The sequence below is a fragment of the Myodes glareolus genome, chromosome 21 (assembly GCF_982192425.1).
Source record: "Myodes glareolus chromosome 21, mMyoGla1.1, whole genome shotgun sequence".
Taxonomy (NCBI): Eukaryota; Metazoa; Chordata; class Mammalia; order Rodentia; family Cricetidae; genus Myodes; species Myodes glareolus.
In genome coordinates, this window is record NC_142046.1 from 24850522 (window position 1) to 24876081 (window position 25560).

At 36.0% G+C, this 25560-nt stretch overlaps 1 protein-coding gene across 2 annotated transcripts in view; it reads right to left on the reverse strand.

Moving 5' to 3' along the window:
- The window catches only part of Lrp1b (LDL receptor related protein 1B), a 1858137-nt gene that overhangs the window by 592740 nt on the left and 1239837 nt on the right, over positions 1-25560 (reverse strand). For both annotated transcript variants that reach the window (XM_087899923.1, XM_087899922.1), the window contains exons 30-31: positions 22461-22635; positions 21642-21736 (exon numbers count right to left, since the gene is read on the reverse strand). In XM_087899923.1, the coding sequence (XP_087756049.1) occupies positions 21642-21736; positions 22461-22635 (270 nt within the window). The remainder of the gene's footprint in view (positions 1-21641; positions 21737-22460; positions 22636-25560) is intronic.

Consider the following 25560-nt stretch of genomic DNA (forward strand, 5'->3'; position numbering starts at 1 on the left):
ATGTGGGATAGGAGACTGTAAAGAGATTGACAGGAGTTCAAGTGTATTATGAGGGTGAGATGTCGCTGGACAGTGCTCGACTCCAGTGAGTTACAGGCCAGAGTGGACTAAGGTTTCAGTGCCATTCCGCCATTCCACACCAGGAACCAACTAGCTCCCCTGCATGAAGTTTCCCCTGTGATTCTCTCAGCTTCTTGGAGAAACTGCAAAGGTTTACCCATAAAACCACAATGCCAAAAATCAGGCGTTATGGAGAAGTAGTTGTTAGACATTTGTTTTCCCTGAAGACCACAATCAGGTGATTAATTTTAATTACTAAGAAAATTAATTAGAAAAATAACAACAACAACAACAAATAATAATAGTAATACATGGTAGATATAATATTTCAGGATAAAAGTCTTCACCATGCAGTTTAAGAAAGTCAGCATGACCCTTCTGCAGACTCTGTGCCACCTGGGCCTGCCATGTCTGGTAGTAATCAGATAATATAATATTTTCATACCTGGCTTTTGCTTTGGCATCTGTCTAATGATGTTAAGGTAATACAAAGAATTAAATAACCATATCCAGTTGGAGAGAATGCTTTCTCTATGTGCAGTTTGTCTATGCTGACAAAGATTCCAAATTGCATCTGACAGTCATGTCAACGCCTCAGAGAGCTGCATTTTTACATGGTTGTTTCTGTCCTCGAGGTCTGCCAGCTGAACTGAGGGCTGGCATTTTGCCCTTGGTTTGAAGGCGAGAACTGTTACAAGTACACACAGGAAAGCCTCTGTTAGACTTCCTAAGATGTAGTGTCTGAAGGCAGTACATCATATCGTGACCTCTTTATCTGTGGACCCAAGGGACACATTTCTTTCAGGGCCATGTGCCAGAAAAAAGCTATATATGGGAAAGATAAAATTTTAACTGATCATATTTCTGTCTTGACTTTGGCTAGAAAAAAATGAGTCAGATTTGTGAGCCATCGCCGGTAGTCATAAAAAGATTGTATCTACACTATCAGTTTTAGTCTAGCATTGATAGACTAATCTCTTATTTTCTTTCCCCTGGAATATTGGAATCAATACTCTAGCTTTTCTTAGAGAATGTATTTGCTTAAGTTTCTTTAATCTCCTTTAAAGAGGAAAGGTGAGTTTTCATACTGAACATGCCTGACTCCAAATTAACCCTCAAAGACTGAACATCTCAGTCACTGCATACTCTTCAGTCTCTGAGGTACGAGTTATAAAATGTGGAATTCAGCGGAAAATTGAGTAACAGTTGGGCGACTGAATTCCAGGGTCTATTATTCAGTCACTGCTTCTGGGCAGTGTGTACACACATAAAAGCAACTCTGTCACAATCAGCTGATTGTTTGGTACCCTCAAAAGATAATCTGTTAACAGAAAATGGATTCTTTAATTAGATATATTATAAAAACTTTAAGCTGCCTAAAAGGACTTCTTCCTGAAGTAAGGCATGCTTACAGATGAACAATTTAGTATTAATTACATATTTATTTATCTATTTTTGTGGTACTCCAAACTGAATCATAAATTCACCTGTTGGGCAAGTGCTTAGCTTACCTTAGCTAAGCCCTCAGCTCTACCGATTGCCAGCTAGTTTTGTTTTGGTAGGATCTTGCTATATATCCCAGAATACCCTAAATCTTGAAACCTCCTGCCTAAATCTCTTTAAATACTGAGATTAAAAGTGGAGGTGAGGGAGCTGGAGGTGTCGAGGAGACAGTTCAGCTAGTAAAGTGTCTGTCAAGCAAGTTTGAGGACCTCAGTGTGACAAACAGAACCCAGATAAAATAGTCAGATGTGGTTATGTTCACTTAAAATTCCAGTGATATAAAACAGAGATAGGTGAAGATATGGCCAGACTACTCTTATTGGTGAGCTACAGGCAAGTGAGGGGTCCTGTGCTGATAAAACATGAGGTATACACTTAAGGAGGATGTCTGACTGAGACACGTGTGTACAAAAATGCATTACACTCACACCCACATACATATCCATACACACCTGCAATAATAAAAGTTTGGGTCAAAATGTCTAGTACAATGGAATTTTAAATATGTATTACTTATACCCAAACAGCATGACAAATAGAAGGGAAAGGAATGATTCACTATATTTACTTGTATGGTTTAGGTTTTTCCACATCTCTTGGGAATTAAACAGTTCCAGATTAGCGGCTTTAAAATTCACAGAGTGTCTATCATGATCCATGTTCTTATCAGGTAAATGTCTACTAAACAGTTCGTATCTTTCTTTTCTCCTGTTAAGTTGTTAGTATATTAGTCAAATGTATGAATATTGTTGAGTATGTTCACTTCTTTGTTTTCTTTGTTTGTTTGTGTGTTTGTTTTTTGCAAGTATTTCTCTGTGTTGTTTTTGATGTCCTGAAACTTACTCTGTAGACCATACTGGCCTCACAGAGATCCTCCTGCCACTGCCTCCAAAGTGATGGGACTAAAGGTGTATGTCACCACTGCCTGATAATTTCCTTGTTTAAAAAATAGAATTGAAATCCTCTACAGGTTCTGTTATGAACTTTAGACATTGGGAAAAAAAGGCCAAAGATAGAGCTCAGCTGGTAAAGGCACGTCTTATACGACTAGTGATCTAAGTTTGATGACCCACAAAAAGTAGAAGTTGGCCCTGTAAAATTTTCCTCTGACTTCCACCCTGGAGCCATGGGATGTATACCTGTGCACACATATCATGCATCCACAAACAATGTCTAATTAAATTTAAAATAAATTTGTAAAGTCTGTCTTATATATACTAATGCATGTTCAAAAAACTTGTGACTTATTAATATGCATGCTTTTATATAATGAGTTTTTTACTTGTAAAAAAATGAATTATGTATTGCAGTCCTAGAACCATTTAAAACTAAACCGACAATTGTACTTATTGAAACAGTTTCTGATCATATCATGTTATGCTCTTACCTCAAAAGATAAATTGCTAAAGAGTGAAGTAATAGCCATTTAATGCAACCAAGAGTAATTAGCGGTGCTAGAATGTGAAATTAATTGCTGTGAGAAAATAGGTCACATGTGAGAATGTTTGTTAACCATCCTGGAATGTATAGAGAAGAATACAATTATGCTACATCTTCACAGATAAAATGCATCATACAGCTAGATTAACGTAGCCACTCAAACAATTGTTTGCCTGGTGAAGTGTGATATTTTTATTTATGATTTTATTATAATAAAATAAGCAAAAATCTTAAAAGACTTGCTTAAGAAAAACCAGTGTCATTATAGTCTCCTTCTATAAAATATTCATCAAGATCATGAGGACCTGGTTATCAGAAAAGGAATCCTAAATAGATTAAGCAACACATTAAGAGAAAGCAAGAAAATGTGGACACCAAAATTGAAAAACATTATAAAAAGTAAAATAAATACCTTTTCCTAACTTTCCCAGTAATATAAAAGCTGAATTCATATCTATGCTTAGATTCTCACATCACTTTACAGATTCCAAGTAAACTCCTTCATGTATTATTTTGCTTAAACATTTTCATTTAAGAAGGCCATATTAATTTTCTGAAAGAATTTAATTTGCCAAACTACTGTTATTGTTCACATAACAGATATGATACAGACATTGACAGAGAAAACAGCACAATACTTTTAAACGTTTAACTTCATTTTTCTTTTATCATTAATGATGTGTTTTAAGTATTGTAACAATTAAAACAACATAGTTCATTTTATGTATTTTCCTTTTTAAAGACACAAAATTAAATAAGTATATAAGGGATCACAATTAAAATGTAACAGTGCTAAAGAGGTATTTTCAATATTAAGACTTTGGAGAGATGGAAATTACCAAACATTTTTCATCATATACCAAATTTCTCTCCAAAGTACTCCTTCATGATTCTGAGTTATCACTGTCTATAAAACTATGAAAAAAACACTAAAATTCAGATCTAATCAAATATTTCAAATTCAAATGCCTAATTATCATCCCTGTTTCTCTGACACCTGACATGGTGACACCGTGGAAATAGTGCAAGCCTAACTGCTCATCCACTGCATCTTCATGGATTGCTTTGCCCTTCCTGGGAACACTTTAATGTTGACTTTAATGACTGTACTGGTGAAATCCACGTGCTCTCTCTGCTGGAAGACTCCATTCTCTCTTAGGTGATGACAAAATAAGGGGCAGTTCTGCAATGGCGTTCTCAGATGGGCTTACTTCCCCAGGGTCAGTAATAATATGATGTACTGTGCAGGGCCTATTGCTGAATTGGTGAAGTGTTAATCACACAAGAAGGGCCAGGGCCACCTCCAACACACACACACACACACACACACACACACACACACACACACACACACAAGAGAGAGAGAGAGAGAGACAGAGAGACAGAGAGACAGAGAGACTGCACATGTATGATGGTGCCCCAGCTCTCAGTAAAGGCCCTGTTTTTACTCTGAGCAAATTTCAAGTTTCCGTAAATACATTTAAAGCTGAATCATGATGAAAACTTGTACCCATCTCGCTGGCAATCAAGACAACTGCTCATTTCAGATGATTTAATTATTGTGAATAGATTGCCCTTATCAGGCATGCTAACAAGTGCATGTAATTCCAGTTCTCTGCAGTATGAGTCAGAATTTTGTTCAGGCCAGCCTGGACCTATGTCTTAAACACAACAAAATAAAAATAGAGATTGGTCTTCACAATTTCAATTGTAAATCCAAAACTTGACAAGATTTGCTGTGAACAATGGTAAAAGCCACACTTGCATCTGGAGAAAGCATTTGTAACCGCCATAATCAACCACGGCAAGTATCAATAATACAAGTATCAGATTAAACAGTTAATCTTGGTGCCAAGAAAACGTGCTAAAACTCAAACAGAAGACAATCCACAGATGGCAAATAGACCCATGGAAAGATGTTCAATATCATAAGAAATTCAAATTCAGATTATAATTAGTGCTATTATGCATCTATCAGAATGGCTGAACTTAAAGTTATTGAGGAAGCTAAGTGCTAATCAGTGACGTACTACAGCTGGGATGGGAAACGCTAGAGCCGCTGTGAAAAACCATCAGGAGTAGCTTTAAAAGCCAAGTATGGGCTTGAGTCAGTGCCTCAGTGGCAAAATCTCTGGCCCCACAAGCATGATAACAGGAATTACAACTCTAGATCTTAGTCTGGTGGAGCCAGGCAGAAATGACTGACATTTGTAATCCCAGCACTGTCGACAAGAGATCTTGTCTTAGTAAATAATGTGAGCAGTGATCTAAGAAGACAATCAGGGTCTACTTCAGGCTGCCACATACACACACGCATTCACTCACATACACTTATATGGACAACTGTGCACACACAAATGAAAACATACTACACACATTCACACATAAGAGAGAGCAAATACATACAACCTAAGACTATTATTACTAAAGGACTCAATAATTGCATACTTGGATATTTAAGCCAGAAAAAGTACCAAAAGTTTACAAACAAAAACTTGTACATGAATGTTTGTAGTGACTTAACCACAAATCATAGAACTGAAGTCTCCCTAAAGTTATGGAATGCTGCACAGACAAAACAAAGAACAAATTGTTATTACCAATGAAACAATCAGGGATTCCACAGAAAGAAATCTGCAATGAAGATTCAGTCTCAGAAGACTACATGACCACACTATAAAGCTTCATTTCTACATGGGGAAACAGAGGTTCCATGGTAAGAGGGAGGTGGAGGTAATTATAAAAGGATGAGGTGAAAAACGGTTGTACTGGTTGATACAGCCATGTACAAACAGGAAAACATTGTATAGACCTAAATGAACAAACACACAGAAAGACAAGCAGAATTAAGAAATCTGAGTAAGATGGGCACACTGTCTCACAGTCACTAACTTGGTTCTGACACTGCACTGTGGATTCTGTGTAATTTTCTAACTTGAGAACATTGAATAAAGGATACAGGAGAGCCATCTGCATTAATTTTTAAATAGTTTTGAGACCGAATTTACATAATCTTCCTATTCCCTTTACTTCCTTCAACTTTCATATGTTTCTTTCCCCTTGTTCTCTTTTGTTCTCTTTCAAGTTCATGACCTCTTTTGGATTAGTTTGTATTACATATATATGAATATTTAAAATATACATTTGCATTTCTGACTGTATAAATACTACCTGTTCCCTCTGTGTAATGTTACTTGTGTGTATATGTTTTCTCAGGGCTCGCTATTTGTATTCTATGACAAATTGATATGTTCTGCCTTAAGGAAAACTCTTTTCTGCTGCACTCAGCATTTCTTAATTTCCTCGAGATCGTTACCTAGGGATGAAGCTTTCTGGCCTTTCCCTTTCTTTATTTTTTCATAAATACATTTTTTATTGATATTTATTGAGCTCTGCATTTTTCTCTGCTCCCCTCCATGCCTCTTCCCTCCCTGCTTCAACCTTCTCTGAAGGTTCCCACGCTCCCAATTTACTCAGGACATCTTGTCCTTTTCTACTTTCTGCTTCCCATGTAGATTATATCTATGTTAGTCTCTCTTAGTTTCCTCATTGTTGTCTAAGTTCTCAGGGATTGTGGTTTGTAGGCTGGCTTTCTTTGCTATATGTTTAAAAACCACCTATGAGTGAGTACATGTATTAATTGTCTGTCTGTGTCTGAATTACTTCACTCAAAATAATGTTTTCTAGCTCCATCCATTTTCCTGCAAAATTCAAGCTGTCGTTTTTTTTTCTGCTGTGTAGTACTCCATTGTGTAAATGTACCACATTTTCCTTATCCATTCTTCAGTTGAGTGGCATTTAGGTTGAGTGTATAGTCATACCATAATTCAGACTATGTTTAGACATTGTTCAAATTTCTAGAGTGTAACTTCTCTGATATTGATAAGAAACATAATCTACAGAAAATTCCCTGTTCCTCTGACTCTTAAAGTCTTTCTGGCCTCTTCTGTCATTACTCCTGATCCTAGGTTCAGGAAATGTATTGAGCATGTTTCCTGTATAACTGGGCTTCACAACTCTGATTTGATTGGTTGTGCTTTTAGTGCACTCTACAACTCCTCATTGATCAGTGTGCTTTCTGTAAACGCTACAACTCTGTGTTTAGTTGACTGTGGTTTCTACAATAGTCTGTTGATTGTAAAAAGAGGTTTGATTGAGGTATGAGAACAAAACTTATCTTTGGCATCATGATAATCATAATGTAGAGGGAATGTGTTGGTTCAGTAAGGAGGCAGTTTTAGATTCTCCTCCAGGATCCATGAGTTCATTAGGTCAAGGTAGATAGTTTTCCAGTACAGTCCCATGTTTCCCTGTTGTTGAGTGAGCCTTATATCCAGTTAAAAAGCTGTTGGTTACCATCAAGGTATGTATGCCATTTCTGTGCCCTAATAGTGCCATGCTGGTCACTGTGATTCACAGGCATAATAACTGGGTAGACTATTCATTGTTTCTCTTGTTTAGAAGCCTGCATGTCACCTTCATGTTCCATGAAATCTAATCCTCAAGACAGGATGCTTTTAGGTCAGACAAAACTCAGGTACACTGGGTTCTTTCTTCAAAATGTGTGGTGTCTTTAGGAACTGGGACTTACCTTTCACCTCTGGGTGGGGCAGCAGGTACAGGGAATCAAGAACAATAGCAATAACCTAAAATGTTTGGGGAGTTTCTTGGACAACCCTGAAAAACTCTAAAGATGACTTTTCTGCATGATTATTTTTGAGGTACTAGTGTTATTTATTTACATTTTATGTCTGCATTTACAATATTTCAAAGGTGGCAAATGTTTTGTTTTATTTTTCTTTACAGAAAATAGACTTTTTCATCCAGTATTTTTGTGAACACAATTGAATTTAAAAGTGTCTCATAAAATTTTCTGTTTTTTGAAAAGCACATGATAAGTTGAATAAAATGCTCCAATCTAACTTTTCCTAGACAAAGCCCATTCTTCACTTGTCCTATCATTTGCCCTGTGTTAAGTACTAATCAGTGCTGTGTGCAATTTCTGGGATGAGTCCATTGACTGATTGTTGCATCTCTTACCAGGCGAAGAGTCAGACCCCTTACATCACCCTCCTATAGATCATTTTACTTTGTACAGCTTACTGTTGCATCTAGGCATATTTATTTTTTATGTCTAGGCAACCGACAAATGTTATGTGCCTTGTGGAAATAACAAAGAAAAAATGGAAAGTGAGAATCAATGACAAGGCTTTGGCATTTTGCTTCTGAGACTGTTTTAACTTAAAAGCATTTTAACAGTTTTTATACCTATAGTTTTTTTTTTAATTTGTCAAAGCAATATTTCATAGCTTAAGAAATTCAAAATGAAAAAGAAATGCACTGTTACATCATTCTTAGTTTTACAAGTTGTACTTCCTGGCAATCTAATGAGCATTCCCCTAAATCAGTCATCCCCCTGCGGATGCTCCTATAGAGGATGCAGCTTGAATCCATTCCATGCACTTTCCCACTTTACCTCATCTTCTCCCACCCTCAAAGAGCAAGAGACTTCTGTTACTTTTTAAGTCTATGATCTTGTTATAATTTTTTAATTATAATTTTAGATTACTACTGAGTATGATTGCTTTGCTTGCATGTATGTCTGTGCACCAGATCTCCTGGAACTTCAGCGGCCTACTGTTGTAATCAAACCCAGAACTTCTGCAGAAGTCAGTGCTCGTAACCACTGAGCCATCCCTCCAGCCGCAAGTTTCTGTTGTTTTTATACAACTATAGCTTACAAAGCTAGCACAGCAGGAAGAGTGCACCCTTCCTTTTATTTAAACCAAGTGACTAATTATACCTAGTTTTCAATGATTTAATCACAGCCTTTTATTTTTAAAGCCTACTTGATCATATTGGTTGATTTTTTTTAAAAAAAAATGTGTTCTTGGATTTGGTTTGTCAGTATTTTATTGAGAATTTTTGCAACTAGTTTCATGAGTGAGATTGGTCTGTAATTCTCTTTCTTGTTTGAGTCTTTTTGTGGTTTTGGTATCAGGGTAACTGTAGCCTCATGAAAAGAGTTTGGCAATGTCCAAACTAGTCCCTCTGAATGTGGTTGACAGTTGTATGCTTGGGGCAAACTGAGAGGCCACTGGCAGTGGCACTGGGATTTATCTCTACTGCATGTATTGGCTTTTTGGGACCCTCTTCTCTTTGAATGTATACCTTGCTCAGTCTAGATGTAGTAGGGAGGGCCTTGGACATTTCACAAAGGAAAGTGCCTGACCCTATTTTAGGATTAGAGGGGGTGGGGTGGGAGGGTGTGTGCAGGGAATGGGAGGATGGGAGGGAGTGGGAATTTGGATTGATATTCTTTTTTTAAAAATCTAATAAATAAAAATGCATAGATTTTGCGATTAAGATCTTGTTGAAATTTCCAAACGTCACCAATTTGGCTATAGCTCCTTTCCCTATTTTATCCCTTCAGTTTTCCTTGTATCCACTAGGAATACCTTAGTTTGGTTTTACATCTTTATATTGTCTAGCACTTAACACTATTGGATTATTTTAAGGGTTTTGGAGGAAAGCCAATTATTTGTAATTTTCTGTTACTTTTCGGTAATAGAAAAATAACTTTCCTGAGTACTGGTATGATTGCTTGACCTCAGCATCTGGATTCTAAAATATACCATATGACATGTTTCCTTATTTATTTAAGGTCAAATTTTATTTATGCTACAATTGAACAATGAGTCAAAGAATAAAATAGAGTATAATAAGTGAAAATTATTTGCCTTTATATATCAATAATTATTATATTATATTGTCAAGTTATCTGGCTAGTATTCCTATTTTTAATATTTTATATATTTAGCTTTATATATTAATTATATTTTGTACTTAAAAGTCACTAGCTGAGAAATGAAATTTCAGAAATAACAAATCATAATATTGAGTAGAAAACAGTAGTTATCTTTTTAATATTTTGATTTAAAGATGATGGCCCCTTAATTAATTTTATTTGGTAAAATTTTCTTGGAAATCTTACCTATAAGTATATTTAAAATTAACACAAGACATGGGTTGCAATGAATAAATTATAGAAAATGGTTGGTAGAGTTCAAAAAAAGTTATAGAGTTATAAAAGCTTTCATAAACTGGACGATTTTGAAAATAAATGACCTATGTTTGTGATTTTATTAAAAACAGAACAGATAACCAAGGAGTTAAAATATATAATGTTCTGTATATAATGTTCTGTGTTTACTCCTAAGTGGATATTAGACATAAAACAAAGGATAATCTTATTAGCCTGCAGTCCACAGTCCCAGAGAAGATAAGAAACAAGGAGAACCTTAAGAGAGACATATATGGATCCCTCCCGCAAGGGGAAGTAGACAAGATCTCTTTAGTCAATTGGCAGAGAGGGGGAAGGAATAGAGCGTGATAGGTGAGTGGGGAGGGGAGAAGGGGAGCAGGGAATAGAAGATGAGGGATCAGGAAAATCTAGTTGGGTAAAGAACAGAGAGGGAGAGCAAGAAAAGAGATACTTGAAAAGGGGCGCCAATTGTGGAGTTAGCTAGAAACCAGACACTGGGGAAGCTCCCAGGAATCTATAAGGAAGATCCCAGCTAAGAAATCTAAACAATAGTGGAGAAGGTACCTAAACTGTTCTTCCCCTGTAATCAGATTGATGACTACATTAATTGTCATCATAAAACCTTCATCCAGTATCTGATAGAAGCAGATTCAGAGATTGACAGTTAAGCACTGGCCCGAACTCCTGGAGTCCTGTCATAGAGAGGGAGCAGCGAGAGATATTATTAGCAAAGGGGCCATGATCATGATGGGAATACCCACAGAAACAGCTGACTGGAGCTTGTAGGTGCTCAGTGACCCCAAACTGACCGCTGGAGAACCAACATAAGACTGAATTAGGCCCTCTGAATGTGAGTGACAGTTGTGTGGCATGGGCAATTTGTGGGGCCACCAGCAGTGGTTTGATTTATCTCTAATACATGATGTGGTTCATTTCATGTGGAGAGATACCTTGCTCAACCTAGACACAGAGGGAAGGACTTTGGTCCTGCCTCAAGTGATTTTGTTGTCTCCTCATCGGAGGCCTCACCCTCTCTTAGGATAGGATGGGGGTGGTGTGGGGAGAAAATGGGAGAATGGGAAGGGGCGGGAATTGGGATTAATTCCCAAATTAAAGATTAACAATTAAATCTTTTTTTAATTAAAAAATTAAAGATTAACAATTAATCTTTGTTTAAAAACAAGATTGCTTTTAAAATAACAATAAAAAAGAATAATGCATGCAGGATAAGGCTGACTGACAAGCCAAGTTGCTTTCTTTTAGACTGAAAAAATAAAATTTATAATTTGAGCACATTTTAAGCATATGAATTACTTTATGTGCTAAATTAAAATCTTCTCTCAAGTAAACTGCTCGAAGTACTTAATTTATTCAAGACTGAGTAATAATTCAATTAAATAACTTCATTCAATACTTAGTTTTAAATTCAACAATAGATAACTGGAATGTTGGTTTATATTTCAAAGAAATAAAGTTATTTGGCTCAACCTGTTGTAGGCTGCTATTACTCCATCTGCAATGGCAAATGCAAATAAAATATGAGTTGAGTATTGTGATGTGATTATGAATTTTTATGTGATTAATGTCATACATTTAAATTGACCAGCAATCAAGCAAAGAATCGGTGAATTACAATAACAACACAAGTCTACATTCTGCAAAGTCCAGGATGACATTTTCATACAATTTAAAACTAGAATTTAAGGATTCAGAAATAATGAACTCTGATTCACGATATGAAGAGGGGAGAGGATTCTTGCAGAGTTCTGCATGCTCCAAAAGCACTCTGCTATGCTCTAATTGGCTTGTGTTTCGCATGGGTAGCAGTTTCTGGAAATTTTTTCCTGTCCATGCTTCAAGGAATTTTGCGCTGTATTTTTTTTCCTTGCTTTTTTTATTGAAGTCAGATGAATGAAACTCAGAGAAATGAAATTCAGTGAAACTAGCCTCTCTGGTCACAGCACCATGGTGAAGGATGAACATGTTTCAAACACTAGCTTCTTTTAAGGAAGCCACAGTTTGTGAATGAATGAGAGGAACAACCAACCCTCTAGAGAATGGCTGCTGTGTGTAATTAACATAAAAACTCTGTAAGTAGCTTGAGAATTTCCAGTACTTAGATAGAAGTCAGCATAGCTATTTTTAATTGCAAAGTGTAGCGGAGCTCCTAGACTGTGTTGAACGCAAAGGCATAGACAGCTTTGTGCTTGGAAGGAAGTGCAACTACGTTTGTCAGAGTCCGTGCTTCTGTACAGATACTTGATCTGTATTTCACATTCTGCATTAAATAAAACATGGCAGAAATATATAGGTGATGAAAGTCACCAAACGGAGACTTTTCCTCTCCTACTCACCTTGTTTTCTTTGTGACTATTGTCTGAGGAAAGTAGGAGGAAAGTAGAGAAGCCACGATACACTCACTCAGAAAGATTCATCATTAAATAATAGCTCTAATTGTTTATAATGAATAAGTAAATCTATGAGTAAATAATGCAGTAATAAATGTCCTTATGTTGTACTTTGTGGTACAAATATCATGTGCATCAGCAAAAAAATTGCTTTGTATTTATTTTTACAACAATGCATGCATTCACAAGACCATGGAATTACAATTTAGAAAATGTCTCCAGGGACCAGTTCTGAAAGCACTTTCCAAGTGAAATACCACAGCATGGATTCTTCGAGAATATGTCCTCATGCAGCTTGACGGTCACTTTATATTAAAGAGATATTTTTATGTAAAACTACAAAACTATTTTGTCAAGTTATTTTTTTCATGAATTTAAAAATTGTGTAAATATTAAAAGCAATTATACTGTTGATTTTTAAAAATAAAAAGGTGGCATTCTTAAATTCTTTATTATTTTGTCTTGGTTAGTGAATGTTGTAAATTGTTAGACAGATTCTAAGAAATGGTTCAAGAAATCAGAGTTAAAATATTATGACAAAAGAAATTCAGATAACAAGTACCTTGCTTTGAATTTATTTTAAGCGCTCGAAAGACTGTTAGAAAAGATAAAAATATTAAAGCTAATAGGATTGGTGTAAATGAGGGATTATTGTAATACAATCTATTTCTTTTCTTTATTTCCTGTGCTATGAGGCTTCATAAATAAGGAAATAAATAGATCAAAACAGTCTCAGCCTATTGTATCATTGTGTGAGATATCTCTTCCTGATGTTTTGATCAAAATCAAATGGGTAATAGTGTAACAATGGAGGGAGAAGAATAAGCAAGAAACAAGCCTACAGAATGTTTAGAAGCCAAGTATTAACACTTTTTTCCTTCAAGCCTAATCATGCATTGGTTATTTATAATTCTTCACACCATTCTTTAGAAAAATGGTTGCATGGCACAAATCTACTATACTTGCTTGTTTCCTGCTCAGGAGTAAACTGAACACTTATTTATTAAAGATTCCCTCAATGTGCCAACAATGGAACTGAGCCCATGACATGATGACAAACCAAACATGCTGATCTCAAACTTCCTCTCCAGGAGCCAGGAAACAAGAGTCTAAAAAGACAAAATTACTAACATAGTCTACGTGAAGAGGTTTCATCCCAGTCAGGAAGATCAAAGGAGCCTTGTGAAAGAGTCACACTCTGTGTATTAGAAAAGAAAAAGGTATTAAAGAGGATGGAGGAAAACTGTGACAGACAGCCTAAGTGTTACAAGCCTGGCTGTCAAGAAGCACCAAAGAAGGGAATTTCACAAGGGTCCCACTTAATTTTAGTTGTAGATTACAAACTATGAAGAAATAGTTTGTAGCCCAATAACTGTGACACTGTAGAAGCTAAAATTTGTCTTTCTTTTGTATAAACTCCACCACATAGGCATACACATTGTGTGGATTTCTCCTATCTCCTCACTATAATTTTCATTAGAAAATAAATATTACCAAGTCAGTGCTATGAAGTCTTTTGATGTTGTCCATAGTGCCTATTGAACATTGTATATAAAAATGTATACTAAAGACGCATGATTTGAAAGTGAAGCTGTTAGTCTTCCTATCTTCGTTACTTCATCTCTTCCTTTCTTCTTCTGTTCCTTCCCAACTTCCTCCCTCTTTTATTTTTGTTTTCAAAATTTAGATACATACATATTTTTGTGACTACTAATTACAAACATTCTTTCAACTTCTTTCTTTTCCTTTCGTTTAGCTAAAATGAATGCATTTTGATCCTTTACATAACATTCAGCATCAAAGTTACCACTTTTAATACAATAAATATAAAATAACTTATCACCTCTGGTGTGGAAGGTTCTTATGTCTATGTGTTGCTTTTATTGGCTAATAAATAAAGAACTGGCTTGGCCTATAGAATGAGAGGTACAGAGTTGGAGAGATGCCTTGGAGCTTCCTGAGTCAGATATGCTGAAACTTTGTCAGTAAGCCACTACCATGTGGCAACGTACAGATCAATAGAAATGGGTTAAATTAATATATAAGAGTTAGCCAATAAGAAGCTAGAGCTAATGGGCCAAGCAGTGATTTAATTAATATAGTTTCTGTGTGATTATTTCAGGTATAAGCTAGCTGGGAGGCCAGGAATGAAACAAGCAGCTTTCTCTTCCTGTAACAGATTGGCACCAATTTGACAAACTAAAGTCCTCTTAAAAAACTGAGAGAGCTTAATTCTAGACAAAAAATACAGAGTTTAACACAGCTTCTTGCTGTTTACTAGTGGGATACCACATCTCCTTTAAGAGAGGTGTTACTGATTCAGCAGTATCAATCAGCCATGCAGTTTCAAAATGGCAGCTTTCCAGCCATGGGCTGTGCTGTTAGCAGGAACTCTGGCTCTTTTGGGAGAATGATTATTTAGATGGGCTTTGTGAGCAATGTGCTGAGGCTTGCTTGATGGCAACTTAGTCCGGTTGTATGCCTGGAAGTAGAGTGGTGTGCAAGCTCTCAGAGGCAGTGAGCAGCTCTGTCATGCTGAAATGGGTGGGGCAAGCAGGCACTGCCATATTGCCTATAGCAATGATGCAGTTTTAGTTCTAAGAAGCACTTAGTATTGTAAACAGTGCTCCTAAACAATAAAGAATGCAGATATGCAATAAAGACGAAACCAGAGGAATCATAGTGTTGGATAAATGTATGGAAGTTTAGAAGAAAGAAGAAAAAGAGTATAGAGAGCCATAAAATAAAGTTAATGCTTTTTTTTTTAAAAAAAAGGTATAGTCAAAGATTAAAAGGAGTAAAGAAAAGAAAGCCATGTAAAGATGGAAGATTCATAGAGATTCTGGATTATGTATATTATTGTGATTTCTTTGAATTTTATGACTTGAAGAGGCTAAGTACAGAGAGATATTCAATTGTATAGGTTGTTAAGCTAGACCAGCATGTATTTTATAAAGGTACCATGACTTCCAAATTTGGGTCTAAAGATATGTTGCTTTGGAAAAGATGTTCTTCTTTTGTCTCCACAGAGGATGAGAACCTGTGGATCCATTCCAGGCTAATATGGTTTGATGGATCAAGATTCCCTGAAATGTAGCCTTGGACACCATCAAAAAATTTACTTTGCCCGATAAACAATAGGAAGAAGTTTTGACAGAACTGCACCCATATTCTCAAATATTGTTTGTAAATGTCTCTTTATATTTAATGGGAATATGCTATAGAGATTTGCAATGTTATAAATCTTGGTTTATTGGTACAAATTTAAGGTCAATTTTGTAACATGTGTATTTCTGTTCTTGATTAAGGTATCATGTTTGTGTAGTTCATTTAAAAATTTAATGTATAATTAAAAATTATAGGTTAATAGATAATCATCTATAATAGTCAAGCTTGTAGTCATGTTAGTTAGATTTTCTAGATGTATAGAGATATATTTCAGTTAGATAGGTATTCTTCAAATATTTCAGAGACTTTCAGAATATGGCATTTAAAATGTTGAAGAACCTAAGACTTTTCATGACAGTGAGACACATCTGCTCCTGGAAACACCAAGCTACTTCAAAAAGAAGATGGGCATTGAAGAGGCTCCATATGGAGTTAGTTAACCCTTTGGGCAAGAAACTGCTCTTGTTTGGACTGCTTAACTAGACATGCAGGACCCACAGAGAAATGACTGCTGAACTTGCCTAAAGATGAGATGATCTTTCAGGATTCCTGCTTCATAAAAGAATCTGTGAGACATTCTTCAGAATACAGGAAAAAAAGTGACTGAACTGTCTTTGAAATTTCCTGTTTCATGGAAAAGTTTGCTGGATACTATGGACTTGTAGGCTGAAGATGGATGCCCCAATGATACAAAAGAACTTTGGGTAAATGTCCAGGCAGTGAGAGGTCTCTGTTAATTCTAGAATTTTAGAAGTTGCTTACAATGCACTTCCTGTTTACTTAGGTAATATAATATCCTTTGGAGTCTTTGAGGAGTTGAAGAAACTATAGTTATAGCTTTCCTTAGTTATGATAGAAGAAAACATAGATATAAATATTGTAACTATAATTCTTGCTTGATAACTGTTTTGTTATATGTAATTTTATTATGTTAAAGTCTTTCAAACAGAAAAGGGGAAATGGTGTGGGAGGTCCTTCTGTCCATGTGTTGCATTTATTGGTTAGTGAAAAGAGAACTGGCTTGGTCTATAGCATGGGAGGAAGAAGATGGAGTTAGAGAGACACCAAAGAGCTGTCAGAGTCAAACACGCTAAAAATCTGCTGGTAAGCCACTGCCATGTGGTGATATACAGATTAATAGAAATGGGTTAAATTAATACGTAAGAGTTAGCCAATATGAAACTAGTGCCAATGGGTCAAGCAGTGATTTAATTAATATAGTTTCTGTGTGTTTATTTAGGGTCTAAGCTAGACAGGAGAACATGAATGAAACAAGTGGTTCTCTCTTCCTGTAACAGCCTTCTATTCAGAAGTCATGGGTGTAAAATGCATTACTGTCCACCTAACACATCTGGCCCACACTACTCCTCTATAAACTGATGTAAAACTTTATGGAAATCAGTGTTTAGACTATCATGTAGCATTGACTACATTTGCAAAAACAAAGTATGCAAACATATGTGTGAAGTAAGTACAAGTATATGAAGAGGTAAAAAACGGTTTGTTTTTAGAACTTATAACTATATTAAATATGAACCTGGGCACTTCTGTGAATAAATTTTGTGCATAGGATTATTGTCTTTAATCATTGAGCCTTAAGAAAAGAAAAGGAAAAAAAATCCTCAAACCTTGGGCTAATCTTAAAGACTACATTGAGCAGAATTATGGTATCTGTAGGAAAATATGTGACCTTAATATGCACTTCCAGTTTTTGCCTGAATATTTCTATATTGTCCTTCCCCATAACTCACTAAAGAATGTTAACCATTTTTTTCTTTCCAATCAGGTCCCATGAAAAATCCTGGAAATCAACCAAAGAGTCTCTGTCTCTATCTGTCTATCTGTCTGTCTGTCTACATACAAGCACACACACACATATATACAGTCACTCATAAGCTCCACATGTACAAATAACAAAAATATTAGCATTATTCCTCTGTTAAAACTCTGAAACTATGGATCCAGTGTTATGATATAGGTTGAAATATAACATAGCGAAGTATAAATTTCTTTAACAGGGATACAGGCAAGGTACAGCTATGTAGCAGACCTCATGCCTAACCTGTGTGTCTCTAGATTTAATTCTCAGAACTATAAAACTAACATAAAAGCATTTTAGAACCTTTTAAAAAAATTGTAGCTAACAATATTGCTCACCTGAGAAACTTCCTGAAAGATACAAAAACTCTTCACTAGAAAGCATCAAATGATTGCAAAATGCCTCTCCTAAAATCTTGCAGTATTCACTGAGCAGAAATTATATTAATGGTCCACATCCTGGCCCACTAGTTTTCTAAATTTTAGTTATCATTTCAACTTTACTATCTCTCCCCTGATGCATTACTAACACTAAGATAAATTTTATTTTCCCATGCCACTAAAAACAAAAAAACCTCTGGTGCTTTAAAAAGCAGGGTAGTTCTGGTCCCATATGAAGGAGCTGGCTTTCTATGGTGTGAACAACATATCCAGGCTCGTCATAGAGATTTAAATGCTAAGAAGGTTTTATCAGGCTTGATTTGTATCCCGCTGATTTTAGCAATGAACAGAGTACATATATTTATTAACATTGTTTTGTTAGAGAATTACGCCATTTCCAACAGTTGTATACTATAAAAAGCAAAGACTTAATGTCCCAGGGCAAGTGTGAAAATATCCTGGAGCACTAAAGAAATATGGAACATATTACAATAGATATGATCACCGATTAGGTACCAAGATCTACATTTTATAAAAACTGGAACAATTTCCTAAAATGGTAAGAGATTTATTGCAGTCATTCCCATTGTCCATAGTTGTCAAAGTCGAATAATAAACACAGACTTGTTTGGTTCTCTAAAAATCATCTCAAATACTAGATTCCCCAAATGCTGCACCAGGAATGCTTTATGTAAATATGAAAGATTTTAAAATATTGAAGGACTCAGGGTATTCGGTTTGGTTGGGTGGTTATACATGGAGAAAGTTGGTGACTTACCAGCTCAGACAAGGTTTTCAGCTAAAGAAAGCTTCAAACAGAGAAGAGGAACAGCTTCACATTTCACAAAAGTGTTGCGTAGAAATTTTACTTTAAAGTAATTGTCAGAGACAATGAAAACTGAAAGGTAGCAGGTAAACAGCATTTGTCTCTGCAGTAAAAGTAGCTAGCATTCAGTGCACAGCATCTCAGGAAGCAAATGCTAAGTGCAAATAGAAACACTCCCCCTTCCCACTTGCCCTCTCTCAATCACTCTTCCTCATTCAACTTCCCCCTATTTCCCTTCTTCTCTCACCCTCCCACATTCACACTTCTAGATAAATGGCCTTTATAACTTGCAAGCTTTTGTGGAATTTTTACATCAATAGTTGAGTAGGTGTTTGGCTATTCAGTATTAAAGGGGACAGTGTCTTCAATCCCAAAGCAAGCATATACATTAATATTTTGGTGTAACCCATGATTCCCAAATTTCAGTATAAAGAATTGACTTCTCATCAGAGATGTCAACCCTGCACATTCTGGGCAGCCTCTGGCAAGAAGCAACTGAGTCTCATCCATCTCAAAGGAGTCCTGTGTGTGGAGCTGGACCTGGTAAAGGCATTTCCTCTGCTCAGTCTTCTTCACAGAAGGATTTGCATTTCAGTCTGCCCAAATATTCGACACTAGCCTGAATTTCAACAATTTACAAATCTCAAAACAAAGAAGACAGCTAGTAACTGTATTGTTTACACCAAAAGGTTTGGTTTAGGCTACATGAAAGGCATTATTTCAAACCTTTGTGATCCTGCAGATATTTTAAATTATTACTACTTAGTATAAGCTACCTCAAGTCAGTATATTTTCATATTTTTAAGATGAAGAAACTATTGATGAAAAACTTTAGTTTATACTATGTATTTTCTCAACTTAAAAATATTCTCTCTGCAGTTCATGGTCAAACTATCATTTCTATTGTATATTTTACATTTTCATATAAAAGCCAAGTTATTATGTCTTTTTGAAAACAGACTATAAAATTACAAATAAATGTTATAATTCTTGTTTCACAAAGATATAAAAATGTGAGATAAAAACATATTAGTACACAAAGATACCTGTTAAATAGTCTCTCTTAAAGTATTTTTTTGAGATTTCAAATATGTTTTATAGGAGCAGCTCAAGAATGTCAACACTATTATTTTTAAAAAAAAAAACCAGGTGTTTAAAATGATGTAATTTTTTCAAATTAAAAGGACTTGTTTTTCTGTTTCATTGACAAATATCTTTCCTCCTAGCCTTGGAAGTAGTTCAGATAAAGGATGATGAATACACATACCAATTATTTCTAGTAAAAATCATCTGAGGGACTCTGATTTTCTTTAAATTGGCTCCTGACCTATTTTCTCCTTTGCGCAGCAAGCCTTCCTTACACAGTGCTTGATGACACTGCTCTTTCATGGATTAAGGTGGGATGGATCAGATCACTACAAGATAGAAACTTGGCTACAGAGAACCTACATAAAGAAACTCTGAGGTAATAGTTGTCTTCAATCTCATCTATCCCAGTAAGTATCAAGCTTCGATATTTCTTTAGACTTCACGATTACCTGAAGACCCGTGTGTGTGTGTGTGATCCAGACCAAATTTTAGAATTTTCTCTTGCTAATTAGCTCTTCTGCTAAATAGAATCCTAAACCTACCAAAAGAGCTCTTGAGCATTCCGTTGGTTTCTTTCTACATCTCTATTTTCTTTCATTGATCTACATGTTGGTGTTTGTATCAGCACTCTGCAGTCTTGTTGTTGTACCTCTATGCTTTAGTTTTAGTTTGGGCATAGTGATATGTCTAGCTCTGCCCATCCTGCTAGAATTGCTTTGACTATTTTGGGTTTTGCATGCTTCTGTGCAAATTCTCAGATGAACACTTTTAGTCCCATTAAGAATGAAACTGGAATTTTAATGATTATTATATTAAATTTGTAGGTCACTTTTGTGATAAATTTATGTTTATATTATTACTGGTCACTCCATAATGTGGAAAGTCTATCTATCTTTCTGTCTCCTTCAGTCCTTTTCTTCAGTGTCGTAATGCTGAGTCCTCTCATAGCTTGTGTTAAATTAGCCTCCTACATGCGAAGCAAGAATTTTCTACTAAGCTACTGACTGTAGTATATAGATTTTTGTTAAAGTTATATTACAAGTCTTAGGAGTTATTTTTGGTGGAGTCATGAGGACATTTCTTGTGTTGACATATAGTTCACCTACTGCATGCACTGGGAAGCAAATACCCTTTCTAACAAGTGTTGCCGCTAGCCAATCATATACAAAAGACTGGTAGCACACCCATATCTCTAACGTGTACAAAGTGAACTCAAATTACATCATAGACATTAATGTAATATCTGGAATTCTGAAACTTTTAGAAGAAAAAATAAATAAAACATCAAATGTCGGTCTGGACTAGGACCTTCTGAAAAAGAAATACATTTGTGAATTGACAAACAGGATTGATGATACTGAAAAGCTCATTCAGAACAAAGGAAACAGTTGTCAGAGTGAAGAGACAGCTGAATATTGGGAGAAAATATATGCCAATTACACATTAGACACAGGGTTACTATGTAGACTATGTGAGCAACTTCAAACATTAAACATAAAAAAGCCAAAATATCTAGTCATTACATGACCAATAAATTGAGTTGATAATTATCAGGTGACTGAGAAACTACCAATAAACAGTGGGAAAGAAATGTTTGCCACCCTTAACCAAGGGAGAAATGTACATTAAAATCCCTTTAAGAGCAGAGCTCAGTAAGAAAAGCATTTGCCACATAAGCATTAAGAGCTGACTTCAATACCCAGCCCCATGTAAAAAAGCAGAGGTGGTGGTGTCCACATGCAATCTCAGAGCTGAGGAAGGAACAGGAGGAGCCTAGGGGCTCCTTGAACATTCAGCCTGGTATCCACAGAAGCCATGGGTCCTAACCTCAGACACAAAGTGAATAGTTACTAAAAAGAAAATAAATAAGCCTGTCACTATTAATTATGTATAAAATACTTACCAACTGGTTCCTTCTGGTTCTGAAAGAGAATCTTGATATTACTCCCATCCATATTTGCCATGTTTATTGTATTTCCATCAGTCCAGTATAGTTTCCTAAATCCAGAAGGTATGGATTAAATATTACATGCAGATTCACTTATTGAAAAGAAACATAAGGCAAAGACTAAAGTAAGAAAACATACTCTAGGTACATGATTAGTTCTTTTTCCAAAATGTCTAAAAGTGTCCCTGCACATTTTCCAATGGGGGGAAACATCTCTTTTGTTTTTTATTTCTCTTTGAAAGAATTTTATCCTTTCTCATTTTCCTTGTACTTCCAAATCTGATGCTTAACCCAGACCACAACAAACTACTTTCATTCTGTCCTCCATCTAAACAGAATCCTCTTGGCTGAGAAGGGATTAGAATGTGTCGATGGGAAGGCACTCATTTCAATCACCCCTTCTGAAAGCTCTGGTATCACACTGGCCCCTCGACTCACCAGAGACAAGAGCAGGCTGATTTTGTAGTGACCACATAGTAGGGAAATATTTACAAACACCATTCTAAAGGAAATGGCTTTTCCTCTGCAGCTTTTTGTTCTAAACTCTCATTCTCTAGAAACATGCACTAATGAGAGCTTATAAATTACATTTCATTTGGATAAAAATCTCTAACCAGGACTGCAAATCTCTATAACAATTTCCATACTCAATTTCCACTCACATGTTGACTCTCTCTTCAATAAATGTATCATGTGAATTAAACAATCATTTTATGTAAAATCTGAAATAAAGAAAAAATGTTGCAAAAAATAATTTTAAAAATCATACTTTACCCCCTTACTGGGTGAACTGCCAGGCACTGTGGCTTATCAAGTCCATGGATAATTGAGGTTTTCAAAGAGCCATCTAGCCTGGCCACGTTAATTTGTGTTTCATCAAATTCTGAGCTAATCCAGTATAAATTACGCGACACCCAGTCCACTGCTAACCCTCTGATGCTCTGAATATCTGCAAAACAGGATAAAGAAAATAGAGAGTGACCGAAGGTGCACAGACGCCTGGCTCCTCAGGTAAGTTATTCTCTGTCTAAGGGAAAACCCAATTTACACTTTAATTTGTCAGCGAAAATTGTACTAGATTGTAATCTCATTCCCTTATCAACACTTCCTAAGGCATGCATAATCATTAATGTCTAACTGCTGAGGCATTAGGTAACCTGAAGTAACAATTATCATCAAAATTAGAGTAGCAGTCAATGATTCTCCAGCAAACCCTTGGGACGGACACCGGGAGAAGTCTTGTGGGCAGGAGTGACCACGATTGGAGCGAGAATGATAGCGTCTGCAGTTGGTACCACACAGGTCTAGTTACGGAAAAGCACTGTGGGTCATTAACAAATGGACTGTTTGAAGTTTTTAGTGCTGATTTGCTAATTATGCGAAATAAAATAATTCAACCTTCCCCCAAATCAGCAAACTTGAACACCTTTCAACACAGACAATTAGCAGGAATTTAATGGAATATGAGAACAAAACTAAAATCATTTTAACATTATTCCAAATGTGGACTCTGCAGTAATGACAGAAGTCTAATTAAGTGTAGATTCAGTGCCATTGAAACGGGTGTCTGCACTGTTTTTCTTTGATTAGTGAATTGGGTGCCCTGAAAAACAAGCATGGGGATGTGTCTTAAATACACGGGGGCATTTTAAAAGGGGAAACATACGAAAGCCAACTGTTACAAATTATCAAGATTAGTAATGGATAGTAGGACCGTTTTAGTAATTATGACATTTGAGAGCTTAACCTGGTCTCTCTTTCAATTTTGTTATTTTCTAGTATTTATTATTTCTAAATTTTTAGTATTTAGGACTCTTTGATCATCAGTTCCTAAATCTTCAGCAGGCTAATTGAAAACGCAACCTGCTCAGCAAATGTGGGGAGGGTGGGGTACTGAGTGTGCAAGTGGTTCTCAGGCATGAACTTCCTACAGTGCTGATGAGTCCCCAGCAGCTACTACCTCATTACAATGGAATCAATAAAACTGCCCACTCAAAGAAGGCCAGCAAACTAGATTATTTTTGAAAACACTAAAATTGGAAAACTCCATCAAAGTAGATAAGTTCAGACTTAGAAAACTTGCTAACAAAGCAGAAGAGGGTCAGGGTTCCAGTAATTGTGCTGGGGCTGTGAAGCAAAGGGGAGGGTGATGCTTGTCTATTTTACTTCCAAGGTCAGCAAACTTTTCTTCAGTGTGCCTGGCCCTTACAGTGCTGGTTCCTCCATCTGTTCCCTGTGCATGGTTCCCTTCTAACTGTCACTGCTCAACCTCTACATTCTGAGTGCGGGCTTAGTTTACAGCGCAATTGCATATTCTTGTTGTTGTTGTTCTTGAGACAAAAATAATACAACACTTCTTTGAAATTAGACTTTTCTTCTCTCTGATGGTGCAGTTCCTCCTGCCCCACCTTCTGGAGCTCATCTGCTGAAGAGAGGCAGTGCTAAAAGAAAGAGCTGTGCATTCCAGCTCCAACCATGGGGCCTTGGTTCTTTGCTACCAGCATTAGTTACAGAGATTTTTTTCCCCGCCATCTTTGCTCATCTTAACCTGAGACAACTTAAAAATAACACAAAGGATTTCTGGGGATTGTTTAGAAGATGTAATATTGTTCTTCTATGACATGCTTTATAAAATACTTTTTAATCTCTCTGATGCTCTGAGTATGTTAAATTGCTTACCAATCAAGCCAAATATATGGTCTGGAGAATGTACTCCTGTATAATTGTAGAGCAAAACTCTGTATACGTTATCAATATATGTTTCCAATATGTTGACTATTTTCTCAGACATATGCAGCATACATTCAACATAAGGATTTGTAGTGGCTTATTAAACTTGCCAGACAATAATCTGAAATTTCAAGGATATCAACTAGCTACAAAACTAAAATGTAAGCTGAAGAGCCTGAGGCTGAAGGTGTTTTGTTTATTTATTGTTTTAAATCTGAGCACACATCTGGACAATCTCAACCAGAGTTTTGATCCTTGTGATTGTTTGGAGCCCAGACAGCGTTTTGAGTTACCAGTCTGACAGTTGAAATCAAACTTGCCTGTTTTTTCCATAACTAAAACACATAACTCATTGTTTTAAAGAACCCTAAAACTGCCTTTAAGGACGTGAGGGAAATTGGTTGAAAAAAAGCACTGTATTTTTCTTCTTTTTGATAAAAATATTGAAACAATATGTTTTGACTTTTAACATCTTGTTTTTCAAATTAAGTCACACCAATTTCCCTGAGCGAGTTTCTCAGAAAGCTCAGCTTTCATCTGTTTGGGGTAAATCCACTTTATGAACTAAACACAGAGGATATGTTCTGCAAAGCCCTCCCTAATGACAAAAGTCTCTGGTGCATGATAAATTTTAGTTCTGAAATATATGTCAAAGCACAAGGCAGACAGATGAATGTCTGCATGTTACACACAAACACACACACACACCACACACACACACACACAAATGCTAGTCAGCTTAAGCTATAAGGATAAGCAAATAAGAGATCAGAAATGTGACAATCATCAAGACAAAATCCAGAAAGAGAATCTTCATTTTTGTAGGGTATTTGCGGTTTAGTATATATAATACAGCTCAAAAGTGTGAGAACAAGGCAGAATGACCACAGGTTTATTAGAAAGATTTTATTTATCATGAGTGATGGGTGAATGGGGAAAATCATTCCGATTTAAAAAGAAGAATTTTTAAAAGAATAATATTTTTCTCTAGATTTTTCTATCAGTTCATTAACTTATGCAAATGTCAGAATATCTTCAAATGGTTTATACTTTGAACAGTATACTACTAGGTAATGGCCAGAAATCTACTTGTTGAATGAGAGAGTTTAATTGATCAGAGGCTTTAAAACCTCATTTTTTCCTA